This window comes from Glycine soja, chromosome 6 (assembly GCF_004193775.1).
Source record: "Glycine soja cultivar W05 chromosome 6, ASM419377v2, whole genome shotgun sequence".
NCBI classification, from domain to species: domain Eukaryota; kingdom Viridiplantae; phylum Streptophyta; class Magnoliopsida; order Fabales; family Fabaceae; genus Glycine; species Glycine soja.
Window position 1 is genome coordinate 41,963,879 of NC_041007.1, and position 21,128 is coordinate 41,985,006.

The following is a 21,128-nucleotide window of genomic DNA, read 5'->3' on the forward strand; positions in this document are numbered from 1 at the left end:
ATAGAGCAAGAGGTTGAGGGTCAACGATGTGAACCACGACTGGTGCAAGAAGGAGGCCGATGGGTCAAAATTAAGTTAATCAAGCACAATTTCTTGCACAAAAGATAACACTTTGTGCTTCCAACATGACAACTTCCTCTTGAATTTATCGATCATTGGCTTGTAAGACTTCATACCAAGATATGTGAACGACAAAGAAAGCAGTCTACATTTTAAGAGTTGGGCATACCTTAAACTCACATCACCCTCCACACCTAATTAAGGCCCCAAAAATACTTTTACCGAAATTAACTTTGAGTCCCAAAATTTAAAACATCTGAATTTGCTCTTAAAACATAAAACTATTTTAATATTGGTGTAGAGTATCACTAGCTTTATTGATGATTAATTTTCGTCAAAAAATTTCTTGTAACTATTTTGATAACAACTTTAAACTAATGTTTCCACATCGTAATTTGTTTCATCGACCTTGTATGCGATCTCCACTAAGTTAGGAAAATACAATCCATATATAATAAATTTATTTACTCATTATTATTTCATTATAAATATATAGATATATTCTTAATAAGGTTTTTTCTTCAAAGCCAATATATATGTCCTTAATTTTTATTTTTCTTTTTTTTCATTTTCAATTTTGAAATTAATACTATGTATTTTCTTATAATAATTTATTGCTAATAATTAATATTATTTTTCTAAACGATATATAAATATATCTCAATTTTATATACTCTAATTAATAATGAAAGTAATAATTCATATATAGTTTAAATGTCTAAAAATATTTACCTTTCAAAAAAAAGATTTGAAAGAATATCTTCCCCAAAATTTATTAGTGATATATTCATCTCTAATAATTTATTGCAATTTTATTGGATTATGTCATGGAAAAATTTAGAGAGGGAATCATTCTTTACAAAAAAAAAAAAAAAAAATCACAGTGGCTATGGAATTTGTGATCGATATTATAAAGAGGGATAACTATTGTCACTATATCTGTCACAAAAGTAATTATGTTTAATCTTTGATGGGTTTAGTGACAAGAGTAATTAAAGAGGATAATAATTTATCACTAATTCCCTGGCTTCTGACACATTTTGTGACAATATGTTTTGAGAAGGAATTATTCCAAAACAAAACCCTTAACTAGACAATGTAAGTTATTGTTGGTCATATGATTTGCGACCCGTGACAATATGGGTCTTTACTAGGGAGGAATTATATTCTGTCACTAAAGGTCATCACTAAATTAAATTTTCCTAGTTGTAAATTTATTGACACAAGGGGTGTGGACATCAAGAAAGAAATAAAAAGAGAGGGAAAAAAATAAGTGATTGATAAAATTAATGATAAAAAAATTAAGGAAGAAAGAGGTCCTTGAGTTAGTGACATTTCTGCTTGTTGCATGATAGTGTGTGAAATGTAGGAATGAAAAAACGGGTTGTTGAACCAATTTTGGTGCGCTCCACTTTCCACCTGTAAAATATGGGTCATGGTGAGCTGGTCTGCTCAACTCAAACGGGTTAAAATGTAGCTTGTCCCATTTATAGGCAGGTTGGCAGGGGCGAGGACAAGTGAAAAATTATAAAACTAAAAATATTACTAAAGAAAATAGATTTAATTTATTAATAATTATTATCCTTTTCACTATCATAGCTAATTTCTTAATATATTATTTCATCTGATTCTGCTAATTTATTTGTCTTCAATACTAGCAATAACAACATAAATTGCTCGAGATAGATATACTTTTATTTATATCTCTAAACTTTAAATATTATATCTTAAATAAAACACTACTTCCATATCAAAATAATACAAAAAATATAAAACAGAACACTATTTTTTTTAATATAATTTAAAAAATAAAAAATTTTTGGCTTGCCTCAACCTATCATGAGCTCGTTTTTTGGTTAGCCAAAATAGGTCGGTGGGTTGAAAATCCCGATCCTCCTTGCCAAAAAGAGTGGGTTAAACAGAACATCCCATTAGGCAAAACTCGTTTTTCACCCTCAACGAAATATATATATATATATATATATATATATATCCTAATAATGCCATTAAAGATATTTTCTACATTTTCACCGACCACTAAATAAGCTAATGGTTAATTCATCATTTGAAGTCATTTCCTTTAGATTTCCTTCTTTCAAAATCCTCCTTGGAAAGAAACCAGGCTCTTTTGGCTCAACCATATCCATTTCACTCCCTAACATTTGAATTACTGAAGTCATGGTTGGCCTATCCTCCGGGTATTGTTGCACACACAAGAGACTAACATGGATGCATCGCAGTACTTCTGGGATAACACATGAGTCCTTTATGCCTGAGTCAATCAGCTGTAAAGCATTTTGCTCTTTCCAAAGTGCCCATGCCTGAAACATAAAATAAGCAAAAAGTTAGTTATTGATGTTTAAACTTTCTCATAGATAGACAAAAAGTTATTTGAGTACTTACGTAACCAACAAGGTTAAGAGTTAGGTTTTCGTGACAAAGAGATTTATTTTTTATTCCACATACAATCTCCAACAACAATATACCAAAGCTGAAAACATCAGACTTGATTGAAAAATTCCCATCAAATGCATACTCCGGGGCCATGTATCCACTACAAGAAACATTAGAGCAAACAATTCACATTAACACAAATATAAATGAATAGATAAATAACTAAATGTGGTGTATATTATAATTAGACAGACACTCACTAAGTCCCAACTACTCTATTTGTGTTTCCTTCAGTTTGGTCTCCTCCAAAAGCTCTTGCCATTCCAAAATCTGATATTTTTGGATTTAACTTTTCATCTAGTAGAACATTACTTGCTTTGAGATCTCTATGAATAATCCTTAATCGAGAATCTTGATGAAGATACAATAGCCCCCTTGCAATTCCAAGTATTATGTTGAAGCGTCGTGGCCAATCCAATAATTTACTTTTTATTTGATCTGAAGGAGTTAAAAAGTATTGTTCAATATTAGATATTCAAGATTAATAAGCTGCTAAGTATAACTCAAAGAAAAGAAAGAACACAAGTGAACCTAATTTAAGCATTCTTCATTTATTGCATACCAAATATGAAGGAGTTTAGGCTGCCATTAACCACGTATTCATATACTAGTAATTTTTCTTGTCCTTTTATGCAACAGCCAAGGAGCTTTACAAGATTTCTGTGTTGAAGCTTTGCAATCAGTTTTACTTCTGTTATGAATTCGGTTATTCCTTGTCCAGACAAACTTGAAAGCCTCTTCACAGCAATTTCTTGCCCACCCACTAATTTTCCCTGCATAATTGCATTCATTTAAGGAGTGGCTTTCTATAACATTGATGCATCTCTGGATTCAAGTTGTTCTTTTTTTATTTAGTTCTAAAACATGAATTACCTTATAAACAGGTCCAAAGCCACCTTCTCCAATTTTATTGTTCAATAAAAAATTGTCAGTGGCAGCAGTGATTGTTAGCATATCAAACAATGGCACATCCACGTCTTGTAGTTGTCTGTCAATGCTCTTTTTTGTCTTTGACTTATCTGGAACCAGAATAAAGGAATGAAACATTCAATAATATCATGAAACATAAGGGAGGATCAGAATTGGTTTAAATAGATAAATCTGCAATATTCAATTAGAGAAGGAAACAAACAAAAAAATCGAGTGAACTTCATAGAAATTAGCTTAAATATGTTTAAGGTCTCTGATAAATTATCGATTTTTGTTTTTGATCCCTAATAATTTTTTTATTATTTGGAGTCTATGATATATCAAAACAAAAAGTCTTTGTTGTCAGTTAAGTGATGAGATGACATCACAAGTTGCTTTCTCCCAAATAGCATCTACCATTGTTTGAGTCTTCCAAAGGATAGCTATTCAATTACTATCTTATCATTATGCTTGCCTTCTTTACAAGCCAAAACTTTGCCTAGAACAACTGGTTTAGTACCTTTAACTTCCATCTTAGGAGGCATGGTTGTTTCAGCAGATTTATCTTGGAGAGCATGCTTGAGTTGAGAAGCATGGAATATCGGATGATTCTAGAACTATATGATAGTCCACCTTATTTTCCACATCTCCTATTGGCACCATAATTTGGAAAGACAAAAATTGCAAAGTGACAACTTTGGATTGATCTTTTGAACAACAGTGTTGTCTATCTGGCCTTAATCTAATGTAAACCCAAACTCCAACTACATAAGCTACATGCCTTCAATGGGAATCTACTTTTTTCTGCATATACTGTTGTTGAGTGGTATAATGTATTATACCAAAACTCAACAAAGATAGCCAAAACCCCTAACGTTTTGTTTTGGAACCAAAGATGTATGAAGCGTCTAATCCCTAAATTTTTTATGATAACAATGGTTAAAATTTATGATTAAAATCATATATATATATATATATATATATCTTAGATGAAATCCATGAAAATTTATATTTGTTCCAGAATAGACACTAAAACACATGTAACCTTTAGTAACATGTTTTTTCCCAACACTTATTAAAAATGTTGTTAAAATTTTTTAGCAGCATTTAAAAAATGTTACTGACATATTTTCATGACATTTTATCAAATGTAGTGTGTAGTTCATGTCGCTAAAATCCTTGTAAATCTTTAGTGACGTGGACTATACACAACATTTGATAAAAAAAAAAAAGTTACAAAAAGATAGTAACATTTATTAATATTTGACAATATTTTTTAAATGTTGTCAAAATATTTTAATAACATTTTTAACCAGTGTTAGACAAAAAAAATATTGTTAAAGATTATATTTGTTGTAGTGAGGATTTGGCTGTAACAAACAAGCAGAGGACAATTTTTGGTATTTATGTCCTTGACACATCACAACCCCAAATGAAATCCATAATTCTCTTCTGCATCCCCTTCCAAAAGTAACTTCCAACTAACCTCTTGCATGTTTTTGTGAATTCAGAATATCTCCTTGTGGGAGTAGACCACTAAAACTCTTGTAGTAAGATAGGGATCTAGGATGAATTTTTAATGAGTAACCTTCCCTCAGAGTTATCATTTATAATCCATTCTTGAAAGGACTCCCGAGATCTTGTTTTTCAGGACCAGGTTTATACACGACTTCGACCTAGTGCCTCAAAAGCTTGGACAACCAATATTGTCGTTTAGTTGTGGTAATTCTTTGGTGGAGCAGGTGCTTCCAGCCAATTTTCCATAGTCTTTATCCATTAAAGCAAAGGAAGCTTCTTACTCCTTTAACATCCTAAGAAATCGACCATTCTAGGAAAGCTTGAACTCTAGAATGATTAATTTCCACTTATTTTTATTCGTAGGAATCGAAAACAAATTAAGAGATTTATAATAACTCACACATCTGACTCAATCAACTGAGTTAAATCCCCTTGGTACCATTTCCACTCCTTATGTGTTGAGATAATATGACCAACATATTCTATTGTTGGATATGTAAAGGAATATTGTACCTTATATGCTACAAATTGATGTTGTGTCAAAAGCATAAAACTTCATATCAATGATGAACATGGCACTGTCAAGTTGGACAATAGACCTATATATTGTCAAAGAAAACTAACCAATGCATCTGTAAAATGGCCTAAATATTGAATTCATGGCGGATTAGAAGCTGGAGGTCCAAATGGCATGGCAATGTACTTATAATGCCCCCCATGTGTGCAAAAAGCAGTTCTGTGAGTATCCTCATCTCTCGCGCTTATTTGATGGAAACCAGATTTTAAATTGATCTTAGAGAAAAGATGACCCGTGCAACTAATCCAACAACTCGTTTATGGTAGGAATAGGTCATTTGTCTAATAGAGTGACCTTATTCAACACCTTAGCTGGTATCACTAGAATAGAAAACGAGTTTGTATTGTGTCTGATTTCTCCCTGAGCCCCAGCAACTTTCCTACTTGCTTCTTAATCCCATCCTTTTGGTGGTAAGCACAACAATAGGGTCTAATACTTATTGGTTTACTATTATGTTGCACGATGATGGCATGATAGTTGGATCTACAAGGTGATAGTCCCTTGGCCCTTGCTATTATAGAAAAAGAGTGATGCTTATGAAGGATATGCTCTAGTTCTTCTCCTCTATAGGAAGAACCCTGGTTGAAATATCATTGACAATGACAAGGTGTTCTCACCAACCATTCTGTGTCTCATATTACTCGTTGCGAAGCTGCAGTTTGGTTTATATCTAGAACTTAATACCCCTTAAGTGTAACAGTACTGCAACCATTATCCTGAAAACTTGTCCTCTTCTTTCTCCAATTTTTGTAGTCTTGCATAAAGTCTCCAACAACTTAACCTCTAGAATGATATTCACACCTCCCAACTACAATACATATGCATCTACCACTATATTGTGCCTCTCTCCTAACCTTGTCCTCAATAGCTTCAAATACCCCTGACACTACCCTCTTCCTTATTCTCTCTGCATAACTAAGTAACTAACCCCCCCCCCCCCTTCTCTCAGTACTTCTTATAGTAAATTATGGCCCTGATTAGCAAGTTGAAACTCCAGTCACTAAACCGGCCATATGAGATTCATGGCCTTGTTAAAAAGCCACCATCCACAGACATTTTTTTTTTACCATAGTAACAATGATGATTCTCATGCATCTATCCTAATCTCTTACTACTAAGTTGATCCTAGTGGATTTACACTTTAATTTTAGTGACTTCCCTGGGAAAAGATCGAAAACATAAGTTTAATGTAAATTTCTTTTTATACCTACACGTTATCAAACAGTATAAATATGAATTTCTGTTAAAGGGACACAGAACAGAACCATGCTATACAGCCACATAACCAAGATTTCAATGGATGCTCTAAAAAACCAATAACAGCACTTGTTAAGGGAATTAACAAATACCAGAATTTTTATTTAAAAAATACAGAGAGCAAGTACAGAACAGAGCCATGCTATACTGCCATATGTTTAGTGAAATGTTATAGAAGAAAAGAATAATTTTACCGGCAATGTTCCTTCTGTAGATGAAACAAATAGCAAGTACAACTCCTAAAGGTGCAGCAACGGAGGTTCCAATAATTATTTTGGAGCTCTTCTTGCTCTTGATAGATTCTTCACGGTTGAATTTGATCAAAGAAAACAGAAATGGTTAAAGTCCACATTGAAGGATCAAGATTAAATTCTCAAAGATTGGAACTATGTGAGAAGAATAATAAAAGCATTAATTGGAAAAAGTCAATTAAGTATTTACCTAATTCAGAAGGAGGCAACCTTATATGTAGACGCCGCCCACTTTCTGCAACAGAATACAATTTGATGTCTAATAAATCACCAAACCACATGACACAGCCACTTCCAGCTCCACTTATATTAGAATTGGTATATGCCATACAGGAACAATCATTCAAGCACTTGGTTCTGCATTGCTCTATATCAAGAGTCTGATCCACATGTGTTCTTTTAGTATCAGGCACTTTCAAGTCATCAACCTGGGCAAAACCATCATACTTGCAACTCAATGGATGTTTGAGGACACATCCTTGGGTCCTGTCCATTGATTTCCATTTTTCAGGAGACTTAGGCGTGTACCCTTTTAAACACTCACAGATTGGTGATGCAGTAGTGCTGCAATATGCATTGGCTCCACAAACCCCATAATGGTCACAATAGTCTTCAGGCCTAGTTGAATAAAGCATCCATGACTCTGTCTCTGACCATACATAACGAGGACGTTCTTCTGTGGTTTGGTTAACTACCACTTTGGATAAAAAGCTTGCATTCTTCAGGTTCCACGTGTAAGAAACTTCTTCCTCGTCAGAGACAAACTCGTGATAGTAAATTGAATTGTTAAGTTCTGGACTGCCATTACCGAAACTCAAACCATTCCATGGTCCGACTCTGTAGTACTTTTTGGTTCCCTTCATCAAATAGATTTCAGGATAAGGGTGCAGAACAATACCCCAAGTGAAGTCTCCCGGGGTTGGATCATCATCACTCTTCCAAGCTGTAAGGTGAATACTGAGATTTCTTTTGAGGTACCATCCAATCTTCATTCCTGATAACCCTGTATTAGAAGGATAATCAAAACTTTGCCACAGATATGCCTCTTGATTCACTTCATTTTCATCCCTTATCACAAGATTCCCAGAATCCAAGAGCTTTGCCACTGGATTCTGTGTTTCTCTTAGAGAACTTGTGGACCAAACAACAGTGTTGTTGTGTGTAAGGACCAAATGGCCAGAACTGTTTAGGCTCAAGATGGCAAAGGAATCATTAATTGGGTTGCCACCGTTTGCAACCCAAACAATGTTTTGAGACGGAATATTCTTGAACCAAATCCCGAGGTAGCTTTTGTTTGGATTTCCAAGATTGAAGAATCCAAGTTCAAAGACTCCATTTGGAGAAACTATGGTTCTTCCAAAACTGAGGGATTGGGATTGTGAAATGGATGATGTGTCTGCTGCTATGGAAACTACAAGAGAAGAGACAAACAGTATATAAAGTATGAAACTCGTCAGAGTAAGAATAAACTTCATTGAGTACTATGCTTGAGAATGAATAAAGACGAGTCACAATGTATGATTGGAGTGGTAAACCTTTACTTCTCTTATAAATGCAAATCGTGTAAGCTAAGACTTCTCGCAGAGTAATGTTTGATTGCAATACTAAATTTTAGGCTAAAATATCTTTTCAATCCTTAGCAAATATTCTTATATGTTATTTGTTTTCTAATAAAAACTTATTTATATTTAATTTTTAATAAAAAAATAATTTTATTTTTAGTTTTTGATATTTTTTTAATTTCTAGTAAATTAATAATTTCGTGTTTGTTTTTTATAAGTTGATTTCATTAGTTATTAGTTCCTTTAAGGAAGACTAATAATAAATAATTAAAAAATTTATGAAAAAGTAAACACAATTTCTAATTTACCAAGGATTTTAAAAAAATACCAAAGACAAAAAACGAAAATTTTGGTTTTTTATTAAGGAAAAAAGTATATTAAAAAATAAATATAAAATTTAAATATTTATTAAAAATTATAAATATATTTTATCATAAATTTTAATATATCTTGCAAGCGCAAATCATGAAGTAGTGAAACTTCTCAACAGCTTCTGACTCTCGTGGCTTGTCCGTGTAGCCTACGGCAGTGGACTTTTGACACATTTGAGAAAGAAACATTTGAAGTTTGGGTTCCCACAGGTAGTACTATTTATTAACAAAGTTTGGGTGGTCATAGGTAGTGGATATATATTAAAAATCAATAAAATTGTGGTGTAAAGGCACTGGGATCAACCTAATAGTAAGAGATAAGGATAGATGCTCTTCCTTGTTAATATTGTTTAAAAAAAAAAAATCTGGAGACGGTGGCATTGTCATGCCGATTATGCCTACATTTATTCTGACAAGCAAGTACATTTTAACTGTTGCACATTTACTTATTATTATTTATTTGTAAGAACTCAACATAATATATTAAAGATTTTCAACATTCATGCACTATGATTAATCAATTAAACTAATCTTTTTTATCACTTATTTATCATTTGATTGTCTCTCCAAGTACCGTACTTACATCTCAACTTATATATTTTAAATTCATATGTGATGTATGGATTCATTTAAATTATATATTTTTATATTTATAATTTTTAATATATATATATATATAAATTATCATCTTTTAGAAATTTAGCATTATATATTAAATATAATTAAATCAAAATTGTGGAAGGCGATTAGTTATATTTTTAATTGGGCTAATGTTATCTTCAAAAATTTTAAACCTTACATTGCACATATCCGTATGTACGTCCTTAGTCTAATTTAGATGAAATCGTAACATTAATCTTTTTAAAAAAAAAATAGAAGATGAAATTAAACATTTTAAAAATAGAAAAGTTAAATTTTGTAAATAAATAAAAGGACTAAAAATATAATTTAACCTAACTGAGGAAACTGAATATCTATTGTTCAAAGTGCTTGTAATACAAAGTCCTATCCTCTTTTATAAGCTAAATAAGAAAACTAACATGAAAACAAAAGTAGAAAAATAAGAAAGGAATAACAATATATTTATCGATCCTCCAAACATTATTAAAGATTTTAGTTATATTTGACAAAACTAGCTCGAGGTTACAAAGTAGTTAGCTAGTATCTCTTAGTTGAAAGTTATTAAACTAATTTATTAAATTATAAATATTTGATAAAATTATATATTAAAATAGTTAAGAAATGTAAAATGAAAAAGAAATAGACATATATATGATATATAAATTCCAATTTTATTTCATGAATAAAAATATTTTTTAGTTGTTATAATTTAATTCTTTAATTAATTTTAATCTCTTCTAATTTTTTATTCATAGATAAATTATTTCAATTACGTTTTTAGTCTCAATTATTATCATTTTCATATTGTGTATTCTATTATATATCTTATATTATATCATAAAAAATTTTAATTAATTTACAAAAAAATTATAAAAACATACACTTAAATACACATTATACTTTTATTATGTTAATTAGCATAATAATTAAAATAAAATCATATAATATAAAATTATTTAAAAAATAGAGAAATAAAATAAATATAACATGTATCTTTGTTAATTTTGTGAAGTATAATGTTGAAATAGTAAATTAAATATTATAAATAGTATGATAAAAAAAAAAATTTAACATAAAAATGTAAAATATAAAGACAAACATAAAATAAAATAAACCCATATTATCTATCATTATAACTATCTTGATATATAATGCTAAAATAATAAAATAAATACTGTAATGATTGAGTTAAAAAATTTAATATATAATATTACATTGTTTTATTTAAAAAGTGTAATAAATAAATTTAGTGAATTTTTAAAGAATTTAAGGGAATAAAATATAAAAACATAAAAAATTAAAAATTAGTGTTTTAAAAAATATTACTTACTTCAAATAATGTTTCAAAAATGATAAAAGTTACTTAGAAGACTTTATTTAGCAAACAGTCAAATAAACCTTAAAGCTAGTAAAAAAAAGTAATAAAACAATCTAAGTGACTTGCCAAACATAATCATTTACTACATTTTCATCGACCACTTAATAAGGTAATGGATAATTCATCGTTTGAAGTCACTTGGTTTAGATTTGTGCATAGATTTCCTTCTTTCAAAATTCTCCTTGGAAAGAAACCAGGTTCTTTTGGCTCAACCATATCCATCTCACTCCCTAACATTTGAATTACTGAAGTCATGGTTGGCCTATCCTCCGGGTATTGTTGCACACACAAGAGACTAACATGGATGCATAGCAGTACTTCTGAGATAACACATGAGTCCTTTATGCTCGAGTCAATAAGTTGTAAAGCATTTTGCTCTTTCCAAAGTGTCCATGCCTGAAACATGGAAGGAAAAAGTTCACTATTATTGACGTTTAATTAAACTTTGGCATAGATAAAAAGAAAGTTATTTGAGCTCTTACATAACCAACAAGATTAAGAGTTTGGTTTTCGTGACAAAGAGCTTTATTTTTGTTTCCACATACAATCTCCAACAACAAAATTCCAAAGCTGAAAACATCAGATTTGATTGAAAATTGCCCATCAACAGCATACTCCGGAGCCATGTATCCACTACAAGAATTAGTGCAAACAATTCACATTAACAAAAATATAAAATATGAATAGGTATCTAAATAAATGTGACGCATTATTATTAGACAAACACTCACTAAGTCCCAACTATTCTATCTGTTTCCTTTAGTTTGGTCTCCTCCGAAAGCTCTTGCCAAGCCAAAATCTGATATTTTTGGATTTAACTTTTCGTCGAGTAAAATGTTACTTGCTTTGAGATCTCTATGAATAATCCTTAATCGAGAATCTTGATGAAGATACAAAAGCCCCCTAACAATTCCAAGTATTATGTGTAAAGGCATTGGGATCAACGTAGTAGTAAGAGATAACTTAGTAGTAAGAGATAAGGATAGATGCATGAGAATCTTTCTTGTTAATATTGTTAAAAAAAATCGTGTAAATAGGCATTTTGGTCCTTAACTTTTGGTCCATTTTGTAAATTAGTCTCTATCTTTTATAAATGTAAAAAATAGTCTCTATATTTACATCTGTTATGCAAATAAGTTCCTACCGTTAAAATCTAATTTCCATTGTTAGTCATATGTCTATGTGGCAAGTCTTTTTCCATGTAAGCAAACCCATGTAGTAAGTCTTTGGAAAACCATTCAAAAATTAAGTAAACTCATTTTCCCCAAAACGGTTTCACTGCCTCAGACTACGTTGCATTGGGTTTTTTCACTATGATCCAAGAATGTCTCTTTGTATTCCCTCCATTTTTCAATCGTGATCTCCCTCGTTATCATCATCAACCCCTCCCTCCGCCAGTAGCGAACGTTTGTTAGCTTTCGTTGGTCATTGCCACTCTTTGCGCTTCGCTCTTCACTCAGGTTCGCGTCATGTACGTTATCATTTGAAATTTTTGTGTGTTCATTTTCATTGTTGCTCCAGGTTCGCATAATGTACGTTATCATTTTCATTTGTAGTCGTTTATGTTGTCATTTTTGTTTTCGTGTTCATCGCCCTGTTGCGCGAAGGGTTTTTTTTCGTGGTTGTTTTGTGTTTTCACATTTTTATTTTTTGTTTTGGTCTCTGTTTTGGTGAACCAGTTTGTCATTTTGCTCATCATTCATATAAATCATTGTGATGTGTTGAATAAGGTTTGATGAAGAACGATTTATATTATCTTGTATTTTTGGGCTTTTATATGTTGAAGGATTTTGATATAGCATGGATCCATTGTTACTCTATTTTATGGTCCTTTATTATTTTGATTTATGATGCTCTATTTTTATACATGACATTGCATTTTGTTGTGTGATGTGCCTATGTTTGAGTTAGGTTTTTTATTTCCTAATATATGGCATTTTTGGTTTCTAATTGTGTATAATGGATGCCAAGATAACTTTAATATTGTACCATGGAGAAAGATTCGCTCCACGTGCTAGTGATGGAAATGTTGAATATATAGGCGGAAAATTTGATGTTTGGGAGGATATATCTGCAGATTAGATGAACACATTTATCCTATGTGATCTGGTGCAAGCATGTAAGAAGTATAGCAGGATAGGAGATTGTTTTTGGTTGATTGATAAGGACTTAGATTTTAATCATGGGTTAAGGAGCTATACAACAGATAGGGATATATTATACTTAGTGAATGTGACACCCTCTACCCCTCACATATATACTAATAAGGAATAAAAAAAAATTAAACTTAATTCAAGTTTTTAAAACATATTTAAATACAAGCCTTTCAAGAAGGTAGCAGACTCACATTCACCTTTCTAACATTATCATAAAACTTTTCTAAATAAATAATAAATTCACTTCGGCTCAAACAAGGCCGTCTATAAAACCCTATACCCCAATGCCACATCCTATCAGAGCGTTGTGTCCCGACGTCCTTCAGCACATGGTTCCTTAAAGCAATTCACCTAGTCATTTGCTCCCCCGAACACAAAGTTCAAGATCATCACAGGATCCAAACACAAACAACACACGGGAGTGAGTTATTACATTCCTAACTAATAGAAAGACAACTAGATATACATATCATATAAACCAAATAAAACTTAGTTACACGAAATTCATGTAATTCCACCACTTTGTCATTCAAAGTTCACTTTTCAATCATCAATCACATTACACAAGAATCACACGCTCTGATCAAGACATAATAACACATCAATTTCATAATAAACAATTAGCAAGCGCATGAGACAGTTATGCTAAGACTCAAGCTTATATGCAATGTGGTACCATGTCAGTGAAAAACCACCTTGGGGCGCTTAGGAGTACATAACAAGACACACCACACAATGAGTTTGTCAGGTCACTCTCACTAAGTAAGATCATAGGGAGACCAGTCAGGGTCACGATGTTTTGCAAGAATACTCCAACCATATGGGATCAACATAGGCTTAAAGGAGTACTCAAACCCGGTGACCCCCAAGGCCTACACTCCGAAGAGTCCGTCAGGGCCTCTCCCTCCTGATTCAGGTCCAACCCCTAAAACAATTTTGCATGCAGACACTGCTCATGAATTATACAATACCCACGACCTCACGCTCGTGTTTTAAACACGTTCAACACAATTGCACTACAATTTAACACTGGTTCCTAAATAGGAAACCTACACTTTCTCTTTAACACTGGTTCCTAATTAGGAACCTACACTTTCTCTTTAACACTGCGCATCAACGCTTTTCTCAAGATAACACTGGTCGGGTTATTGTACAATTCATAGCTTACAACACAAGTAATGTCACATCAAGTGTTAACTACACACTTATCCACAACCAAAACTCATTCACAATTTCACACCTCATAATGTCACAATCCACCATCACATGTTTACACGTATCTTACAAATTAACACATATTCAACTTTACACTTATACTCAATCTCAATAACAATATTATAATCTCAAAGCAACATGTTATTTCACAATTTATCACATATTCCATTTATAAACACTGCTAGTGAATTACACAATACCACGACCTCATACTCATGTTTCAACACATTTAACACATTGTGCTACAATTTAACACTGGTTCCTAAATAGGAGACCTACACATTCTCTTTAACACTGCGCATAAACAATTTTCTCAATATCAACACTGGTCGGATTATTGTATAATTCACAGCTCATAACTCAATACACACATCTCAATACACATGTATCTCAAATCTAAACATAGTATTTTCGAACTCCAACATTTGAATAATTTTTGGAATCACACAATAACAACACTACAACATTATTTACATAAAATATTAATATAAATAAATATATAACTAAATCTATATATATAAATCCAGCAACGTATATCATATTCGATTAGGAATTTAAAGAAAGTTTTCAATGTATCAATTTTAAATAATTATATAAACACTTTCTCATATATATAAGTATACATGAATTCATATATATATTATCTAAGAATACAACACATAGTCTATTAGAATTCTTTTCTCAATTTCAAATATAATATCAATTTTAAACTATAAAAAAAACTAAACAGCATGAAAAGGGGAAAATACAAAGTCAATATCTTCTTACTTAATTTCATCAATTCATACTACGGTTCACACTCAATACAAGAGCACATTAATTTCACAAAAATTTCTCATTGGGACATCAAATGATTCATCAAACATATATAATTTATATATAACTCATAGTTATAATTATAAGGATAAAGTAAAAATTGTAGAAACACCCCAAAACTCATTCCAATTGATACTCTAAGGATCCCTGCACATGTTCTCACTAATCCCCAATCGTGAATAACTCATCCCTTACCTCTGAGCGGACTCACGTGTCTTCAGCCAGCGATAGCAGCATCTCTAGCGGTTCCCTGAGATTCCTTAAGTTATTCCTCCGACTGCTCCGATAGAATTCTCAAACCTCAGAGAGACGGAGAAGAGATTGAAACCTCCACTTGTATTGTCTTCATGAGATTCCTTTTTCTCCCTCCACGAATATTATTTCACAAATCACAACGGTGGAAGTGTGCACAACTGAATTTCAAACAACATATCCAAATTTCATGAAAATCCAACGGCTAACGAAACCGGGATCATAGTTTTACCGAGACAGTTTTGGGTTTCTGCGGGAAATTAAAATGCTACAATTCGAAGGATTTTCCTCTAAGCTCAGATATGATTTTGAAATTCCCAACGGTTAGAATGTTCGGAATTGGGTTGTGAACATGATACTCAAATTTCACAACGATCCAACGGTGAACGGGTTCGAGATCGTCGTTTTTCTGAGACAGGTTTGGTGGACTGCGGGAAAAAGAAAGGGTTTTGAGAGAAGCGGAAAAACGAAAATGAGGCCAAAAGGAAGCAGCTGACTTAACATAACTATTTATACTTATGATACTCAGTCTATTATTTGCTCTATATTTATTTATTTATTTATTTTTACTAAAAAGCTTTTTAAATTTATTTATGAAAAAAAATGGGATGTTACAGTGAAGGCTGCTTTGGAAAATGAGAATGAGATAAACGTTTATTTTCATCATGAAGTAGATTCCAAAAGAAGTCCCACTGATGTTGGACTTGAAATGTCATCCAATTCCATAAGCTAGTAATAAGGATGATTTAGATGATGTACCTGTTGCTGGCCATGAGGAAGCTAAATTTTAATTGATCTCTACTTGGTCCAACATGGTTAGCATAATTTTGAATAATTTTGGAATTTAATGTTTATAATTGATTAATATAATTTATTTGTACTTGGTCACCATTGATGCAGATGTGTTCTGTACAGTTTTTCTTTTTTTCATTCGTAACCTACATGTGTGCTGATTTTACAACTTTAATGTAGGGATGCCATGCAGACATGCCATTGTAGCAATAAGTCACAAAGGAGGCAAACCTGAGGACTTGTGTCATGACTAGTTGTCCATAGAGGCTTATAATAAGACATATCACCATTTTATTCAGTTAGTCCAAGGACCAAAATATTGGGCCCAGACACAGAATGGACAACCTGTTCTACCACATAAAAAGGTTCAAAGATGAAGGCCTAAGAAAAATAGAAGGAGAGATGCAGATGAAGACAATGCCATAGGACATAGGAGTTCTGGTGGAGATTAATTTATCTCAGCCTAATTTGTCACAAGATAGTGACATGGAGTTCATGGTAAATATTTTGTTCTCCTAAGACTAACCAATTTGTTTTTATATATTACAAGTGTTATTTATGTTTGACATTTGCATGTAGGTCCCTGCACCTATTGTTGATGTTCCACCAGTAGCAAGGTATAAGCTAAACATAAGAAGACCCAAACAAAAGAACATTTCAGGCACTTCAACAGTAAACACACCTGTTGTGGATGGCCCACCAACAACACCCTTACTTTAAATGAAGAAAAATGAATACCCATTTCTTGTTTTATTTTGTTATTAGGATGTGTAGTTGGATATGACTAATTTATATTCAGTAGGTACTAGTTTATGTTGTGTACTTTGGTACTTTAAATTTGAAAGCTTGAACGATGTAAACATTATGGTACTTATCTATGAAAGCTTGAGTTATCTATTTTGGTTTATGGTGTGAAAGCTTTATATGGTGTGAACGCTTGTCGTGCTGAAAGATTGCTTGTAACTAGCATGCAATGGTGCATGTGCACATATGGTCTGTGAAATGAAATTATATTTTCCCTTCTTTCTTTATTATTATTGATGTGATTTATGATATGCGGGTGAAGGACCCATATCACATGCAACACCATATACCACGCCTTCAATGACAGTATTTACTATTTACAGAAAAATAAATATGATATGACTAGTGACTTTATGCGAAATCTGCTATGATTGAAAACAGAATTAGAAATAATGATGTAAATTCTGAAGAGAAACTTTCCAATTTGGAATAAAAATAATGTTAAATTCATTTTAATCTCATCACAATTCACAACTAATCTAACATAGGAAATTATTTAAAAATGCTCTTATTGTTCACTCCCAATATGGTAGTTACTAGAAATAACAAACTTAAACATAGGGTTTAGCTAGGCCTGCTCTCACTGTTAGATGTACACTACTAGAAATTAGGCTTTCTACACCGGTTATTTGGCCCTTTCTACATCGGTTATGAACCGATGTTGTAGCGGGAGTCATTGAAAACCCACACCCTACAACCACGATTGGTGGACCGATGTAGAAAGACATGATACAAAGGCGGGCCTCAAGTCAGAGCCGTCTTAGAATGATGAACATTCTAAGTCGGTTCTAAAGACAAAACCGATGTATAATGATGGCAATTCTACATCGATTTTCTATCAACCGATGTAGAATGATGCCAATAATGACTTAATTCTACATTGGTTGTTTGGGACGATCGTCTTAGTATATTGAGGTACCTACATCAGTTTTCAGCCCAACCGATGTAGAATATTATCCATAATGGGTTAATTCTACATTGGTTGACCATCTTAGTATGTTGAGTCATCTACATCGGTTGTTTGACAACTGATGTAGAATGCGTGTCTTTTTTTTTTTTGTTTCATGGAATTCAGCCAGTAACAAATATGAAAATACCAAAACATGTCTCATATGCAACTTAATTTATAAATCCTAGTGAAATTTCAACAATCAACCATGTTAATGAATAAGTACGTATCATTAAAATTAAGATTTGTCTAGCAGTAAATTTCCATAACTTATAATTAAATGTCATTGAGACAAAGAAGGTACACAAGGATGAACACAAGGATAAGGACATATTAACTAGTTCATTCTTCCATCATAGGATATCAAAAGGATGGCCCAACAAGGCTCCTCCACTATGACTCAAAGGTGCAGAGCAACACATAAAACTTTTGGGCATACAGAAATTTAAACAACAAAATAGATTTTTAACATCATCAATCAAACCAAATTTAGCAAAGCTAGAAACATAACTACGATGAACAGAATAACAAATAATAAGGTACAAAATTGTAAACCTCAATGCAAAATCGGAAAACTTGAACTTCTTTCTTTTGACCAATCCTAAGAGCACGATGTTGAGCTTGCAGGTCAAGTTGTGGGTTCTTGTTATAACCACCAATTATCAACAACAAGAATTAGTCATGAACTTATGGCACCGCTGCAACTTAGAAGGTTGCTGACAATCAATATGAATACTCGCCAATCAACATGCTTTCAACTTTTTGTTTCCTAAGTAGAACAAAATCGCACCAAATTATTCAAAAACATGATCTGTTATTTCTTTTAGCTTACCTTGGTATTAACTAAATGAGGAACCCGAACCCTTTTGGAGCCATCAAAAGACAAGTCAGAGAACTCCTTAAACCTCCAAAGACACCATAATCCGAAGCATCCGTGAAGGGAGATCTGAATTTTTATTTTTTTTATGTTACAAGCAATATTTTAGTTTTTAATTAAATGTTATACTAAATAAAATATCCATATTATATTTTGATGTGTGATTTTTTGCGATTTGTATCTAAGACCCTACGGGTAATATCTTTTTTTTAGAGGGTTATTGGTAATATATATCTTAGAAAAAATGTTAGAGGTATAAATGAATCAAATTGACTACTATAAATTTAAGTTTAACTCGTGAAAAAAAATTAGTGAGTTAAGCTTAACTCATTTCTTTAAATGATACTAATTAAATGTATTGTTTAAGAAAACAAAAAATTGAACTTGACTTGTATAGTTTATTTGTATTTAATTATTTTTTATTTTTTGTTTTAATAATTTAACAAAGTGATTGAAAATTAAAGTTAACTTTCACGCATGAATGGATTTGGGTATGCAATTTTTTTTTAAAGTATAAGTTTGGGAATAGGTACTACACTATGCTACTCATACCTTACCTATTATTATACTTAATTATAGAAGAAAAAACTAACGCTACTATATATATTATAAATATGAAATGTTAGTAATAGTTTCAATTCTTATTTTTATTTTTCCTCATCTTTTATTTTAAATATAATAAGTATCAAATATTTTTTTCAGTTATTTATATTGGAAAATAATAATTAATGATTTAAATTTTATTATACTTTATGACACATGATTGATATCTAACACAGAATTCGTATTATTTTTAGCATTTTTTACATTATACTTCATGTATATCATGCAAAGCTTGAATTTAGAAAACAGGAAAAAAAAAATGGAGTTCCTTAAGGTTTTGACACGTACCATACCTTTTGTATGATCCCAAGAAAAGTATGTTGTGAAAAAGCAACATTCATTCCCTTCAGTTACTTTGTATAGTGGTACATGAGGAGATAGTCCCTCCAGAGATGCAGCCTAATCTATGTATTTCTGAGAGAAAATTTCTATTGTACATCAAGTAAAAGGAAATAAGGGAAATGAAGGCTCTAATTTGTTGAGCATGTTTACTGGGAAAATTTCAGAAGCATTTTGCTTTTCTTTTGGGTCCACACACACTGACCAATCCATACAAACACTTCTGTGTGTGTCAAGGATCAGGATATCCTCTATTAACAAATCATCTTGGGAAAAGTTGTAAACCTCCTCTACCTGAAGAGTACAATATAAGAATAGATTTAGAAGACATACACTGTTGACAAGTTTCCTAGCAGCAGTGTGGAAGTTCACATAATGAAGTTGCAGTTACAAACTCACCCGTAACTCACAGTACAATTATCTAAATTTCAGTCTTGAATATTTAGTGTAATCAAATAACTAGATATCCTTTGCTCTTCCCAGTTCCCATATGTTATGGGAGTATTAAGCAGCTAAAATTATAATATATAAAAATAATGTTCTTCACATTTGGAAGGATCAATGCCAGATTTGGCTGCAACAATATAAGAATCCATAAACAAAGTTCATTTATGTAAAATATGTATGAAATGAGAGCATTATAATATACTGACAAATAATGCATGCCAACAAAGTACTTGAAATACCAAGACATAATAGAAGAATATGATACACTATGTTAACAAACAATAAGTAACATTACTGTGTCATTATCTAAAATGAATAAATAGAAGTTTGAATGCAGTACAATAACCCTGGGGGCTGGGATAAGGGGGAAAATATATATTCTAATTGATGGAATTCCATGCAAAGCATTAAAGAACTAAATACGAATAACAATTCCCTAATGTCAAATCAAGAAGTCTCAGTACATGAAGACAAGTCAGGAACACAAATTTACAAGTTACAATGTACACAAGAAGGATTTCTAATGCCTTAAGAAATAATTTGCCTCACACCCAAAGGGAGTGAGGAAACCTCATAAGATCCAAAAAGTATAACAAGGAGTTAGAGTAACTCATTATAATTTTAAGCTGAACTTACATTCTTCTCCACTTGTATTTACTTGCACCAAAACCTTCAGAGGATTTCTTCCAAGGGTTGATACCATACGGTCAAGATGATTTGCTACCTGCAGTTCCAAAGGTACAAGAACACTTTAAGGTTTGTCAAATAGCTAATGATATTCGTTAGAAAATTAGCTATAACGAAATTACAATTTAAAATTTTAACAAGTTATTCACAAGTAACATTGATTCTACATGTCTACCTTCTGATTGTCCACACTCTCAACCATGGCCAGATTTAGAACTCCACCTGCATAAAGT

At 32.0% G+C, this 21,128-nt stretch overlaps 1 protein-coding gene and 1 long non-coding RNA gene across 2 annotated transcripts; both read right to left on the reverse strand.

Annotated features, from left to right (window-relative positions):
- Positions 1 to 1,787: 1,787 nt before the first annotated feature.
- LOC114417000 (G-type lectin S-receptor-like serine/threonine-protein kinase At4g27290) lies at positions 1,788 to 8,603 on the reverse strand. The gene is made up of 7 exons (XM_028382056.1): positions 7,217 to 8,603; positions 6,970 to 7,077; positions 3,388 to 3,533; positions 3,077 to 3,287; positions 2,715 to 2,952; positions 2,464 to 2,614; positions 1,788 to 2,381 (listed from the first exon to the last, which is right to left on the reverse strand). Exons 1-7 carry the CDS (start codon positions 8,499 to 8,501, stop codon positions 2,088 to 2,090), a joined length of 2,433 nt encoding a protein of 810 aa, XP_028237857.1. The 5' UTR covers positions 8,502 to 8,603; the 3' UTR covers positions 1,788 to 2,087.
- An 11,698-nt stretch (positions 8,604 to 20,301) lies between these two features.
- LOC114417003 lies at positions 20,302 to 21,128 on the reverse strand. The gene is made up of 3 exons (XR_003667690.1): positions 21,071 to 21,128; positions 20,845 to 20,932; positions 20,302 to 20,335 (listed from the first exon to the last, which is right to left on the reverse strand). It is a non-coding gene; the product is annotated as an uncharacterized LOC114417003 (long non-coding RNA).